Raw genomic sequence first — 15,718 nt, forward strand, 5'->3', positions numbered from 1 at the left:
GACAAAGATTAAAAAAACATACAATCCAAATCCCTCAATCCAATTAAAACAATGTGAGAATTAAAAATGAAGGACTTTGAAGGTTCAAAACTGTTGAAAATTTCAAACATTTTGATAAAGCAGGGGAAGTGGTTGGCTTACAAATTAAGAAAGCAGAAAAGCAGAAAACTGTCACCGATTTGAGATGCATCACGAAACACCAAATAACAAGGAACAATGATAGAGAACAGAGAAAAATCCCCCAAAGGCAGAGAAAATGTCTTAGGAAGTCAGTATGACCCGATGGAATCCAGTCCATACAATTAAGATTTGTCTTTTTGGATTAGTTTATGGTAATATACGAAACATTGAAGAGGAAATTTTCTGGACTGGAATTTATTGTTTATTTTAATGTATATTTTCTATGTGTTGAAACTATTAATAAAGATTATAATAAAAAAAACAAATTAAGAAAGCAGAAAGAGGAGAAAATAAAATGAAGGGCTTGATTGATTGATTGATTGATTGATTTTCCCCCACCTTTCTCCCAAGCTGGGACCCAAGGCAGCTCACAATACACACACAAATTAAAACAACACTTTAAAAAACAACCAAAACAGTCCAATTAAAACAGTAAAAAGTTTTTAAAATGACAACGTGAAAAATTTAAAACATACAAGGTTTAAAATAGCCTAATAATCTAAACCAACCCCCCCCGTCCCCCAATAAAACCAGGCCTGAATGATTTTAAAAAGCTTGCTTGAATAAAAATGTCTTTATTTGCCAGCTTCTTTGAAGGAAAAGGGAGGATACGATCAACATCAAAGCTAAAAACACTCACAGAATGTAAATTCATGCTTCTTAGTCATGCTCAAAATGGAGGACCTTCAAGAAAAAGGGAAGATAGCATCAAAATAAAAGCTAAAAACACTCATAGAAATGTAAGTCCATGCTTCTTAGTCATGCTCAAAATGGAGGACATTTGGGGAGTCCTCCTGGACAGAAGGCTGAAATGTAGGACATGTCCTGGAACAAGAGGATGCCTGGGCAGCCTGTTGTTGTGATGCAACAAAGCCACACAACAATCAAAACAAAATATTACAGAGATTCCCAGATCTGTCTATGGTCAGGGCTAGATCAGGGCTGGGAATCTATCCTATCTCATGTTGTTGGCCTTGGACAGCATAGATCAGTGATGGTGAACCTTTTACAGACCAAGTGCTGAAACTGCAGACCCCACTTATTTATTGCAAAGTGCCATGTCCCTCTGGCTTTCTAGTAAGAAACTCTAGCAAACTCTATGCTAGGGTGACAGCATGTGTGCCCACAGAGAGGGCTCTGAGTGCCACCTCTGGCACGCATGCCATAGGTTCACCATCACTGGCATAGATGGTTGGGAGACATGATGGAAGTTACAATATTTGGAGAGCTGCATGATTCCCATCTGGGCACTAAATTGATAAACCATTGTGTGTTTTATAGAAGTTATAGGAAATGGCAACATGCAGCTCATTGACCTTGCACAGTTTCCCTTGGACTTAACTTCTGTGATCTTCCCTTTCTTTCTTGAAGGTTTCTTGTCCTGGTGTGTACTTGACGGAGAAGAGTGATGTCTACCTCCATGTGTGCATTCTGGGTCAGTGCAAGGAAACTGATTGCCTTCCTCCCATCTTCCCTCTTTTGTTTCATGAGAAAATGTGGTTTGAAAAGGTAACTCAGCATTTTATTTACTTTTTAAAAAAGTCTTTCTGTTGATTCTTCTCTGAATATACAAACCATTTCCTGGCTCAGACAAAGGTCCAGCAGTAGTCTCAAGATGTCTCAGAAGGAAGATGCAGACTTAGATCAAAGAACTATAGAATGTAAAGAACCTTGGAGTTCATGGAGTCCAACCCTGTTCTCCATAACAGATCCCTGGTGCAAGATTAAATCCAGACAGATGGGTTCTCCGGTACAGAAGGTATACTGTCACCACATCCTGACACAGCTTGTTTTCCTGTCAAACAGCTTGAATCATTAGGAGGTTTATTCTAATGTTTACCTAAAATCTCCTTCCCTGAAATTTCCACCCATTGTTTTGTTTTTTGAGCAAAATAGAGACCTTGGCCCTCTCGTCATGGCAGCCTTTCAGATAGTTGCAATGTTGCATATTTGTATAAAACTGAGGAAAGATTTTGAATATTTATATATATATAATTTGCCTTTCAAAGTGAGTGCATTGTTACCATCAAGGTGTGCTGATAGTGGCTACTAGATATTTTATTTCAGTGTTAGCCAAGAGAATAGTACTCCAAAATGACAGTGGAACTTGATTTATCAATTGTTCTAAAGCTGAGATGGGAGGACTGTGGCCCTCCAGACAGGGCTGGCTCTAGGTATTTGGCCCCCCTAGGCGAGAAATATTTTGGCAGTATTGAGCCAGGGGAGTTTAAGGGAGTCTCAAGGTGGATTTATTTCTGCAGTTTGGGAATTGCTTCTGGAGGGAAGGCTGGGATGGAAGAGGAGGAGGCATCCTGGGAAAGGAGGACCCACCTGGCCTGCTAGCAGCCCCAACTGCCTGCCCTTCTCGGCTGGGCTCTTCAGCTGGGCTCCCTTGGCTTCATGGAGGGAGACAGACGCCATTTTGCCTGGGCTCCTCTCCTCCCCAGTGCCTCCCTGCCTTCCATGGCCAAAAGCAGGAGGAAGAGGAGGCCCTTTCTCCTTGTAATTTTTGGGTGTCTCTGTGTCCTTTCGCAGCCTCATCTCCTCCACCTCCTCCTCCATCCGGAAAAAAAATAAATCTCGCACTGCCGCGACTTGCGCCTATTGAGGGAAGGGGGTGGGACTTCTGGGACTTATCTCTGACTCTCTCTGGCTTCCTTGCTATGCCGCTCCCCCTAAATTTTGGCACCCTAGGCCGCTGCCTACGTCACCTATATGCACGAGCCGGCCCTGCCTCCAGGTGTTTCTAGATTCCAGTTCCCATCATCCCTGACCATTGGCTGTGCTATCTGGGGCTGATTAGAGCTGGAGTTCAACAGCATTTGGTGGGCACTAAGTTCCTCACTGTTGCTCTGAAACTTTACAAGGATTTTAGTGCTAGGTCCAAAATGAGCATGTGGCATGGTGAAAGGCTGCTGCCACACTGCAGAATTAGTGCAGTTTGACATTGATTTAGTTGCCATGTCTCCATCCTATGGTTTCCTGTGTAATTTGTTGTGGCACCAGATAGAGAAGTCTAAATATCTCACAAACCTACAAATCTCAGGCTTCCATAACATGGAGACATGGCAGCTAAAGCAGTGTCAGACTGCATTAATTCTACAGTGTAGATACAATCAAAGATAAGAGGAAAGATGTTGCCTAAAACCAAGGTCAATCGATAACATAAAAATTGTGGAAGGAGTTATTGGAGTATAGAGTGATGCTGGCTGGGAACCAGAAAGAAGGTGTGATAAACTGGGCAAGAGAGCCCTCATAGACTGGGTGTGAACTACTGTTATAGTATGTGTAGTGTGCCAGGAAACCATTGTCTCTGTTCAACCCATTGTCATGGACTAGAGGGAGGGCATCTTGTTTAGAAACAAATAGTAAGTAAGAAATTTCTTTTTAATAGTTTCTGCACATAAATTTATTTGTATGTACTTGATTAATAAATTAAGCTGCATTTTATTTCAGTGAAAACATACTTAACTGTTTGATAGCTCTAATTATTTTTTAAAATTTACTTTGCTTTTGTTGTAGATATTTGAAAAAGCTACTGACCCTGTTGCAGTAGTAGAACTGCTAGAAAGTAAGTTTCCCAAGAAAATATTTTCATGTTATCTAGCTGAACTAGCCCTGCCTCAGATATAATGGGCTCCAACTAGTCTGCACATACAATGTCTAAGGTCCAAAACACTGCAGAAATAGTCCAGTTTGAGACCTAAGAGGTCAGAAACTGCACCAAAACAGTCCTTAGGACTGGAGCGTGGCTTTGGCATGACTTCTGGCCTCTTAGAATGCATGCATCATTAAAACAGCACACTTCCAAAGTGAACCAAAGCAGCTTTATTTTAGCCTGTCTGTTTGGGCCCTATATGTATCTTATGCCTCTCAGCCAAATGCAGGGTTTCATTGTTATTATTGATATTGTTGTATCTCATAAGGTCTGGAAAAATGGATATTGAAATTATATTTTGTACTAAAAGTATATTTTAAATGCCACCTAATTATTCAGTTGCCACAAACAATATGTTTTCTTTGCTTTCTTTTAGAAAATGTGACAAAGATTCGATTATCTGAGCTGATACCTTCAGGTAAATGGGATGTGGGAGAATATTCATCACAACTTCTTGGATAACATAAGAAGAAAATGACTGTCTTGGTTGATGTTGGGGTTACACATGCTCTAATTCTCTCTGGTATTTCCATATCTGCCATTATTACTAGTTGAATCTGAACAATAATTGTTTATGCTACCCTGTTCTGAACAAAATAGCTTCCCAGACATCCCTCTATAATTTAAATTTTATGGGACCAAAATTTAAATTTGCATGTAACAATATTTTGTAGTGGGTTTCTGAAAAGTAACCACAGGGTGGCAGAATAAGCCTTCTCAATCTGTTTTGCTCCCAAGTTTAGCTTTGTGCATCATTGAACTGGAAACACAGAGAACCATGCATGTGTGTCTGTGTATTGTGCCTTTAAGTCACCTGTTGATTTATGGAAACCCCATGAATTTCACCAGGTTTTCTTAGGTAAATATTTTTATTTTTATTAAGAAAAGAAGTAGCAAAGCTAAACTTGGTAGTTAGGGAAAGAGGAGAGGACATTCTGACAGCTTTTGAAAAAAGAAGAAGAAGAGGAGGAGGAGGAAGAGCAAATGTGGAGGAGAAATTGCTTACTCTAATGGCTTTCAAAATGTGTTTTGAAAGTGCTGTTTAAGGATAGATGTGGAGTCCTTGGGAGTTTATTAGACATTGATCGATAACAAGGTTGATAACAGGGGACATGTTTCCTAAGAAATCATCTTATCCTGCTTCATGTCCACTTGTTCCTCCAACATCTAGATACAGGAGAGTGCTGAGTGTTCTATCATCCATTCTCTGCTCAGTCTAGGCAATGATACAATCAGTACTCAGTGTGAACTGATTGTATACAGCAAGAACAGAATCATATACAAGGCGCAAGAATACTGTGTGAATGGGCCAGAACAGATGAGCCTTTAAAGTTGCTGTCTGAGCAGCTTGGGAGTATGGCGTTTGTATGCCACAAGCTCATATACTACCCTGAAGTCGCCTGGAAGTCGGGCGGGCACCCAGATGTGGCCAGGTTCAAGGTGTTCCTGCGGTGTTTACAGTATATGCTGCACACCACTGGAGCAGCTTGAAGCTACCAGGGGTGGGAAAAGCTACCTTTTTCCCAGTGGATAAAGGAGTGGATCTTTGCTACTCCCTTTTCAGCCAGCTTCAAGATGTGTGTTCACTGTGGCCCCTATCCAGCTTCAAGCCATCCCTTCTGCCTGTGTGTTTCACCCCAATGGCTCCATCTTGAAGTGATCAAAACAGAAAGAGTTTCTTGGTGGTAGACCATGACACAATGGTTTCAGTGTTAGGTTATGACTCCACTCACCCATGGAAACCCACTGGGTGACCTTGGGCAAGTCACACCCTCTCAGACTCAGGCCCGGGACAGATGGGCCAAAAGTGGCATGCCGCCGCCGATATTAGGGTTCCAGAGTGCGCAGCAACTGCATGCTCCGGAACCGTGGCACATCACGGCAGCAGCCTAATGGCGGCCTCCCATCCATATGGAGGCTTCCATATTGATATAAGCGATGCGCAGCGTACAGACGTTTCTGTGCGTTGCTTATGTCACCAGTGTGCCAATGGCACACTCATGACGTGTGCCGGGCGCCACAGAAAGAACCTGGTTTTTCCGGGTTCTTTTTACTTTGGAGGCACGCTGCATGGTTTGGCTTCTGCAGTATCCCTCCAGAAGAAAAAACGGCGCCTCCAGGTTGCCGTTTCAGGGTGGTATGTACTGTGCCCATGACGGAGGCAAAGGCAACCCCATCTGAACAAACTGTGTTAAAAAATCCCTGTGATTAGCTCACCTTAGGGTCACCGTAAGACGGAAATGGCTTGAAAGCATACAACAAATAAATGAAGAGATTATGATAAAGGACCATTTTATGCTTTCCGCTGGGGGTGGGACCCAGGCTGGATTTAGGTGGAGATGAGCCAAGGTAATTGCCTCAGCTGCTGGACTTTGTTGATGCACCTCTTATAAGCTATTTTCTAAAGAATCAACACCTGGAACAAATAATGCACACAATACATATGGCCTGAATAGTTTCAGAATTGCAGATCTTAGCTTGTATTATTGTCATCTTAAATATAAAGATTAACTGTAGATACAAATTATATAAGTTAACAAAAATTATATGTGAAATCAGATACAAATATAATGAAAAATGTATCCTCACCTGGATATTTCCTTTTAAAATAGGGCTTATTTTCTTTTGAAATTGATTCTGATAATTACTTTGGACAATCTCACCATCACTCTGTCTGTATTGACTTTTTGATATTCATAGCTTTGGCTGCATATTATATTTGTACAAACAGTTGCCAAGAAACTGAGAATAAAACACGATGATGATAATGATTATGGGCTTAATATTTCAAATTCCCTGATGCCACATTATTTTAGATGTTGCCCACAAATCACCTGCGTGGTTTGGCACTGACGTTTGTGGTCATTCCTAACTCAAAATAGAATGGAGTCCTTGTGACTAGCCAGCCAAGAGCTAAAGATGACATCTTGTTCTAATTTTATTGTGCTAAGCCAAGCCTTCCATTCCAGAGCAGAGATAAACCTCTGTCCTTCATTTCTTCTTTGTTGCTGTACACATTGATAGCCACAGCAGCCAAATCAGTGGAAATAAGCTTAGCGAGTTGCTTGATTTTGGGACTGTTCCTTTGCTTTTTGGACTGGACAGGAATGGCCTTTCTAGTATCTTTCTCATAAACTCTGGTGTGATCGAATTTTATAGATTACTAATTTTATAGAACCACATGTTTGTATATTCTTACCTTTATTGTAGTGACTGCTAGGTGGTCTGCAGTTGAAGTCTCCTTGTGATTTTAGTTCTCATTAAAGATCACTGAAGCCCAAAACACACTGCAGAAATAATTCAGTTTGAGATTGCTTTAACTGCCCTGGCTGAATGCTAGGGAATTCTGGGAACTGTAGTTTTATGAGACATTTAGCCTGCTCTGTCAGAGAGCTCTGGTACCACAATAAATTACAATTCCCTGGATTTCCTAGCAGCACTAAACCAGAGCGGTTAAAGTGGTCTCAAACTGAATTATTTCCACAGTGTGTTTTGGACCTGAGATACACCAGAATGCAGAAAAGGACCATTTTTATTGTGTCTTATGTTGGACACAAGAGGAAGAGTTACATAAAGGGACATATAAAAGTTTTGCATTTGGGGCTGAGGTATTTCAGTTGAACTAACAAACAGATACCCTATTTAGTCATGGCACAAGGTGCATCATCCCCCTCACCCCGCTTTTAAAGTACACATTACTATTTCTCTATGGAACCTGCATCTTAAATTTGCACATGTGATTGTGGGTTATGGTTTATAATTTGTCTTTGCTTCTGTTTGTTTTGCTTTCATGATATGGCAGGAAATATCTGTAAGTTATGATTCTAGATATTTGTAATTTTAGACATACAGTAATTTTGTGATTTTTAGATTAATGGGTTTAGTCATTTTAGGTACCGTAATTTGTGATGCTGGCTATGCATTTATATTTAAGATTGTTAGCTGTCTTTAGCTGTTGTGAGAAAGTTCAGAACATCAGTCAATCAATCAAACAAACAAAATTCATGTCCAAACAAATGAAAATTCATGACTCAGAGGCTGCTGCCACACTGCAGAAATAAAGGAGTTGGACACCATGTTAACTTCCATGGCTATGCTATGGAATCCTGGGGTTTATATTTTGGAGGGGCACCAGAACTCTGACAGAGAAGGTTAAGTATCTCACAAAAGTACAAATCCCAGAATCCCATAGCATTGAGCCATAGAAGTTAAAATGGTGCTAAACAGCTTTATTTCCACAGTGAGGCAGAAGCCTTAGTAACAAACCTTGGATAAATAAACGGATAATTCTGGACTCAGATGGCCAGTTATGCTATGCTTTCTTGATTCCTTGACCCATTTGTGTGAACAGGCTGTGTACAAACAGGCTGTTTAATAAGGCAGGAATTTTGGCTTATTATGTGCACATATAACTTATGTGTTATAGGTACTGTATCAAAGAATACTCCTTGGAACAGTCTATACTTCATAATGCAGTAATTCTGAGGTGGGAAAATCCTTTTGAGTCATAATAGAGACTGTGTTCCAGAGGGAGAGTAGTTGAACTTGTCATAATTGATATGTCTTACCTCACAATTCTTAAATCTTTTATTTATACAGAGAATGAAGAGCTTGCATTTTATAAAGAGAACACTCGAGATTTTCTATTTCCTGAGCCCAAACTGACTCCTCCATATCCAGGAGTGGACAGAGAATTGCTAATGAACAAACATCCCTGTTTCCCAGTGAGTTATTCTGGAGTGGGATTGGAAATGAATTTACCAAGGATGGAGATATGTTAGTATGCTGATTTAGTGGCCTGATTTTGATATGAATGCCTCAGCTAATATTTTAAATTATTATTACTCAATATTACCTAATATATGTTAGGTAGTACTTTATCTAATGTCTAGCAGTAACTGTTTGTATACTTATTTAGCTTCATTTATTCACACCATCTATATTCTGTTTCCTTGTGAAAATTGCTCAAGGTAACATACAAAAAGAATTAATATTCAGAACCTACTTTTTCTAACAGTCCCTGGAATTTCCCGCCACTTAGCAAATATACAAAAAAGTATGGTGGAAATGCTTCAAAATAAGAACATTAAAAGACATCCACTGCAACTAAACCAAAGTTACGATGTGCTTTGAGTACATACCACTGGAATAGTTTGGGAAAATGAAGTATTTAAGTATGATAAATGAATACTCACAACATGTTGTGCCACTACTCTCTTATGGCAGTGGTTGCCCCTGCTGTTTTTAACCCTGATATGTTGACGGGTCATTGATATCAACAGTATGATCATTTGTGTCAGCAACTAATTACACATAGTTCTATAACAGTATCTGTACCCCATTACTGAAAGGAATAGGATCTTGCTTATAAATCATGAAAGTGACTCCACAGGATTTTAAATCAGTGTTAAAAGAAATACAGAACAGACTAACTGAACTGCTAGTCAAATATATTGTTTCCTGCAGTAACTTCAGTGATGTGATAGCCTGGCATAATGAATGGGTAGAATCTTCTGATGGTGTCAGCAAATAATTTTAGGTTGAAGACAATCTTTCTATGTTTATTTGGAAGAAAGTCAACTGAGTTCACAGATTTATCCTATATTCATTGCTAAATTAAAATCATATTTAGATTGAGGTCTCTCAGATGATTCTTGTAGTGTTCTTCAAACTAAGATGAGAGTATCATGATGAAAAAAAAATGCTGTTCTTTAATCTCACTTGCTCCTTTTATATGTAGCTGTTTGGTGCATTTCTTCATACAGATTTCTCCTTTCAATTTTTCTCCTAAGGGCATTGCACCAAAATTAGAGTTTTCCACAAGAACAACAATTACAGAACTTCCACTTCTGCCCAGAAAATGGTATCGTGTAAGTAATTTTAGCTAATTAACACACATATTGAGGTAAATCTGTTTAATCACATCTAATTTCTCTCCGTACTTCATTATAACAATAGAAATAGCTAGTACATTTCTATACTACTCATAAGTAAACTAGCACTCCCTAAGCAGTTTACAATGTGTAAGCCAATTGTCCCCAACAAGCTAGATACTCATTTCACTGACCTGTGAAAGGATGGAAGGCTAGATGGACCCTGGAGCCCTGCAGGATCAAACTCACAATCTTATGGCTGTGGGTGACTGCAGTACAGGCATTTAACCATCACACTACCAGGGCTGCTTCAGTTTTTACATCCAGAGAGATCTCTTAAACTTTACTCAAATTAATAGCTGTTCCAAATAACTTCACTATTAGAAATCTGTCATAATTTTATCTTTTTGTCCAACATGTTACTATTCTTGGAAGATGAATAGTTGATACATTTTCACACTTTTATTTGGTGTAATTTCTAGTTATCTAGTCATCATCCAAATCCAAGTATGGAGCAAATATTCTTCATACATCTGTGGAGATTTGGTAGTCAAACAGTCCACAAAGCCTGCAGAAGCACAGCAGAAATAATCCAGTTTGACACCACTTTAACTGTCAGAGCTCAAAGTTATGGAATTCTAGGAACTGAAGTTTTGTGAGACATTTAACCTTCTCTGTTAGAGAGCTCTGGTGCCACAACAAATGACAGTTCCCAGAATTCCATAGCATTGAGCCTTGGCAGTTAAAGTGGTATCAGACAGGATTGTTTCTGCAGTGCTGATGCAGCCACAGCAGTAAATGCAAGCAACTGTTTATACATAACAATTTGTTGCCCTAAATACTTACAGACAGCCAACCATAGATGCCAGTTTTCTTTTCACTGCTTTTGCTTATTAAAATTACTTTACTTTGTTTTCTATTTTATTGTTTTATTATAATACTTTAATATACAAATAAAAGATGCATGTAGCCTATTCAACAGAGCTTGTTAAGTATTATAGTGGAAATGGGAACAGAAAGCTATAAGCACTTATCTCTCCCGATTAAGAGGAAAAAACAGCTGATTATCAACTTTCTCATTGATAGGCAGTTAAATTTGAATGCTTAATTAAAGATAGCTTAAGAGTGAGTAATAGCTTTTATTTATTAAGTTATAATAAATGATTTCAAAGCAGCATCTATACTGCTATAATGCAACTATATTAATATTTTTCTTTTAAAATACTCCTCCCATTTTTTCTTGGGAAAGGACGTAGCAATGTATGCATAGAGAACCTTATGGTGAGAGTTTTTCAGTACTCTTCATGGCCTGAACAGATTTTCTTGAGGGTTTATTCTCCCTGATTCCTGAAGTTTTCCTGAAAGGCTCCTTACCTGAAATGTGCAAGTATATCAGTAGTAGATGAAATCTGCTTTAGATGACGATGACAATGATGACTCTGAAATAGAGAATAATGATTTCTATTATTCCCTCATTTTAATCTGATGATTACACAGAAGTAAAAAACATTGGCCTCAAAGTAAACATTTGCTGCAGTTCATAAATAGCTCTAAACACATTTACAAAGTACCGTATTTCATTTGAAGATATTGAAATAAAATGGATTTTGGGAGCAAAACATCAGAAATAACGATCAATATCTAGCAACATTTGTACACTTCCCAGAAACATCCATCTAGCTGCTGTTAGAAATCAAATTCCACAGTCGATGGTCCAGTAATTTGATCTAACAGTGCTGTTCCCATGAGATTTTTTTTAAAAATGTAATCATGCCAATTTGACCCTACAATCCATTTGCTGTGGTGCTTCAAACTGTACTGATTACAAAATAGGTTTAGATAATTAATAGGGAGGATCATAGGTAGTCTACATTGCTTTGTATTGCTGACATGGCAGTTGTACTGGAATGAAAGATACGTCCCTTATTCAGGAGTATTTCAGGAGTATTTCTAATCCTTTGTACAATGTAGCCCCTACTGTTTCACCATTTAAAATGCCACATCTGTTGATCTCTGGTGTCCAGGTAGGAAGTGTTGGAATTTAATATATTTTGCAGGACAGTAACAAAACCAGGTTACAAAGGGCTGCCTCAGCATCACCTCGACGGAGGAGTGTCTCACCAGCACGGGGTAGGATGGCCAAGACTAAGAACTGCAAGAGATTTACAAGAATTTTAAGATCCCGCTCTCCATCTCCAAGCTCAGCAAAACATCTCCATGAGCACCACAGGGAAAGTCAGCAGCAGCAGCAAGAGCAGCAGCAGCAGCAGCAGCAGCAGCCATCTCCTTTGAGCTTGAGGTCCGTTAAATTCAAAGCAGAAGCAGACCACAGGCCACCTTTTGTAGTTAGACATGTAAGTCCTGAGTATGATGCAGTGAAGGTAACTTCTAGGCACTATTTAGTGGAATCAGTAGGATATTTACCACCTTTTTTCCAAGTACACGAAGAAAGAGCATATGAGGAAATTAAAAGTCCACAAAGGTAATAGCCTGAAAATTTGTAATTTAGCCCATCCACCAGTGTGGATTACAGTATTCTATGCATAGTTCCTAGGGCCATTTTGTTTTTTAGGGGCTCAACAGACCACCCCAAAAGAGCAGGTTGGAGCCGCCTGTTTTTGCTCCAGAGGGACACCGCAACAGCCAAACTGTGTGGTGTCCCTCTGCACCAAAATGAACCCGGAAAAACAAGTTTTTAGGTGCGCCCGGTCAACGTAACGAGTGTGCCATTGTTGCACTGTTGCGCATCGATGCGAGAGCAGCACCGCGATGTGCAGACGCTGTGCCATGCTTGTGTCATCATGGCAGCCCCTGTGGGCTAGGGTTTGGGAGCGTGCGGTAGCTGCGCACTTCCAAACTCTAGAATCAGTGCCAGGACAGCGCTTCCCACCCATTTGTACCGGGCCTTAGTGACTGCTGTTCTGTTGATGAGCCTCTCTGTACTTAACTTGACCGTTTCTCAAATTACAGACACAAAACCCATCTCTAGAACAGTACGGTGGGCTAGTTATCCATGGATTCAGATGCCTGGAGATCACCATGCCCCATCTTATTCAGTGGCAGCATATGCATACAAGATGCTCTGGCATGGCTGTGTGCACATTGCCACCACTGAATAAAATAGGGTGAGATAATCTGGAACCAAACCCCACAGATGCGAAGCAACCTTTACTGAAGTCTTACCACCCTGGTGGAGCCTGCACACGTAGTACAGAAGAACCAAGAATCACAATGGGACAATGGAATAGGACTTTCCAGAAAGCAAACATAATAATACAAAAATACTTTTGTATGTATGTTTGCAGAGCACACGAACGTCCTATTGTAGAAACAAATTCCTTTGAAAAAAACGTTTTCACTTAATTACTGGTTCCAGTTTGGAATTAATTTAAGTACCAATGCAGTGTGCACATTGATTATAAATGGACCTAGTGTACATTGATGCTGTTACTGAGATTTGGCAAAATCTAGAAACCACTGAATAGGCTGTAGCCTGCATGCTAGTGGCCAGGCATATTGCTCTGGAACTGATTAAGCTAGCAGGGAGGACCTGGTATCACATTCACACCTTAATTGTTTTGGAGGTTTTGATGTTGTCATGCTTGTCTTTAACTCTGGTGTTTTGAGAAATGTATTATCATGTGCCCAGAAGTGTCCTTTCATGGGGAATAGAGATGGCAAACCTTCACTTTCCACACCACAGCCATCTTAGAGGCTTGTAGGCCCTGGTCCTGCCTGTACAAGGCCTCTGCTGGGGAAATGGGTCTTTGTCACCACTGCCATGTCTAGGCATTACATCATACTGGCTATTAACACTGTTAATATAGAAGCCTAATGCTGGGAAGCACAACAATTCTGACCTCCCACAAATTTTCACAGTTCAGATCACTTACTGCAGGAGTAACGAAGATGTATTATACCAAGGTTCAATAGAGCAGACTACTGTATTACAACAGTAGGATTAATTTGGAGACACCATTGGGGGAATGCAGGTGTTAAGTGTTTATTTGTAGGGTAGTAGGCAACAAAGCTACTGGGAGTTGAAAATAATAATAATAATAATAATAATAATAATAATAATACATTTTATTTATAGACCGCTATTCCGAATGATCATAGCGGTGTACAGTAAAAAGTGAATACAAAACAAATATAAGGTGACAGTTAAAGGAGGGAGAAGTCTCATCCTTCAGGCAGTCCCTGATGTTGCTGGGTCTGCCTGATCACTCCCTCTGAGGTCGAGATGACAGTTAAGGAGGGAAACTTTTCTCATGAATACACTGCTTTGCATTTATCTCTTACAGGCTTTTATATGACAGGATGTTTGAGTATCAGAATTGCCTTACTATTTTACTTTTACACATTTTGGTCAGTTTACTTTGTTCCAAGTATGATTCCTATGCAGAGTTGTAGCTGTGGCAGTGGCCATGAAGGAGGGAATGAAGTAATTTCTCTTCCCAATAAGAATTCTGCCCCTTGCAATGACATTTTCCTTCCGTCCCCAAATTTGTAGCATTGCAGAGACATTGAAAATGATTCATACTTAGAACTCTTACATTTTCTGTCTTCACATTTCATTGGTCACTTTGCCTGCTCCCATTCCTTTGATGGCTAAACTGTATTTCTGAATGTTCAACTGAAGTTTTAAGTTTCTACAGTGCTAGAAATTTGGAGAGTGAAGGACAGTTTCATTGGAAGTGGCAGAATTCTTATTCGGATGGGGGGAATGTTGTCCCCTCCACAACTACATCCCTGGCAGTATATAGTTGAAATACTGAAAGAAAATTGGACAGAATCTGAACAACCATATTTGTATTGTTTGCAAGTGAAGTATCAAAAGACCATGATACAAAAGAGCATGTCTTGGGATGCCTTTTCAGTGGTTACAAAAGAAAACACCAAAACTTGAGAGTTTAAATACTGTACATGCACCAGACATTCCAGTTGTGACTGGTTCACATTATAGAGTCAACAGTTACAGTCACACTATGTTTCTGCAAAATGCTGATGTTTCAATGTACAGTACATGTGTTGATTTCATTTGTGTGTAGAAATGCTCCATCCCAGTTCTGCATGCTCTTCCACAGTATACTGCAGATGCAAAACAAGATGTACATGCTTCAGACATTTCGCTTTTCATAGTATGCAGTCATAACAGGTGAAGAGGGTTAAGCTGTATTTTGTTACAGTAACAATAAAATCTGGGAAATATTTACAATTTCCTGTTCACATGAAGGTGGCTATGAACACCTGTCAACACAAAGTATTTACTTTGGTGCAAGTATCATTGTTTCCAGCACGGCTTTTTTCCTATTAATCAGGTTTGTGTATTCTAAAGAAAGTCCCACTGAATTCAGTAAGACATACTCTCAGGAAAGCATGCAGGATTGCAGCACAAACCTGAAACTTTCATTTAGAGGGAATGATGCCTCAACATAATCTTATGATTTTGTTCACTTCCTCCAGATATTTATTATGTGCCTTCTTTCTTTCTTTCTCAGCCTGTACAACCCAGTAATTTTTATGTAGGGCAGCCTTTTCTTCTCCACAGTTTTTCACAATGCTTGGAGATTGCCTTGATTTGCTTCACTAACTTTGTAGTGATTATCTCCCCCAGAAGCTGTGCAGTCATAATGAACAACTAGAAATATTCTGGGTGATGACCTCAAACACAGTTAGCACATGCATTGCTTCTACTCACAAAACTCCAGGGTACAGTTAACAGCAAGCTGCATAATGGCGATGAGGCACTTTGGCCCATAGGCATATAGTGAAGCACAACAAGATTATATTCCTTCCCTGTGTTTCACAGCAAAGCTTTAAAGGAATTATCTTTCTTTTCTTGTACAGGCTGTACATTCCCTTTGGAGAAAGGCTACTCTGGATCAAGGGTGGGCATCTACAGAGAGTCACAGGGTCATTCCTGGGTCCTCCTGAACCTTTGCAGACTACATGCGAAAATCAGAAGTGACACTCCAGTCACTGTGTGTGTGTGTGTGTGTTAGCA

The 15,718-nt window shown here is 39.7% G+C and overlaps 1 protein-coding gene across 2 annotated transcripts in view; it reads left to right on the top strand.

Annotated features, from left to right (window-relative positions):
* SPATA6L (spermatogenesis associated 6 like) overlaps positions 1-15,718 on the top strand; it is a 33,580-nt gene that overhangs the window by 1,505 nt on the left and 16,357 nt on the right. For both annotated transcript variants that reach the window (XM_089511784.1, XM_089511774.1), the window contains exons 2-7: positions 1,552-1,689; positions 3,703-3,751; positions 4,215-4,256; positions 8,438-8,562; positions 9,631-9,708; positions 11,769-12,065. In XM_089511784.1, the coding sequence (XP_089367910.1) occupies positions 1,675-1,689; positions 3,703-3,751; positions 4,215-4,256; positions 8,438-8,562; positions 9,631-9,708; positions 11,769-12,065 (606 nt within the window). In that variant the 5' untranslated portion in view covers positions 1,552-1,674. The remainder of the gene's footprint in view (positions 1-1,551; positions 1,690-3,702; positions 3,752-4,214; positions 4,257-8,437; positions 8,563-9,630; positions 9,709-11,768; positions 12,066-15,718) is intronic.

Source organism: Sceloporus occidentalis, unplaced genomic scaffold (assembly GCF_023333645.1).
Source record: "Sceloporus occidentalis isolate IW3139 unplaced genomic scaffold, rSceOcc1.0.p SCAF_1, whole genome shotgun sequence".
NCBI lineage: Eukaryota > Metazoa > Chordata > Lepidosauria > Squamata > Phrynosomatidae > Sceloporus > Sceloporus occidentalis.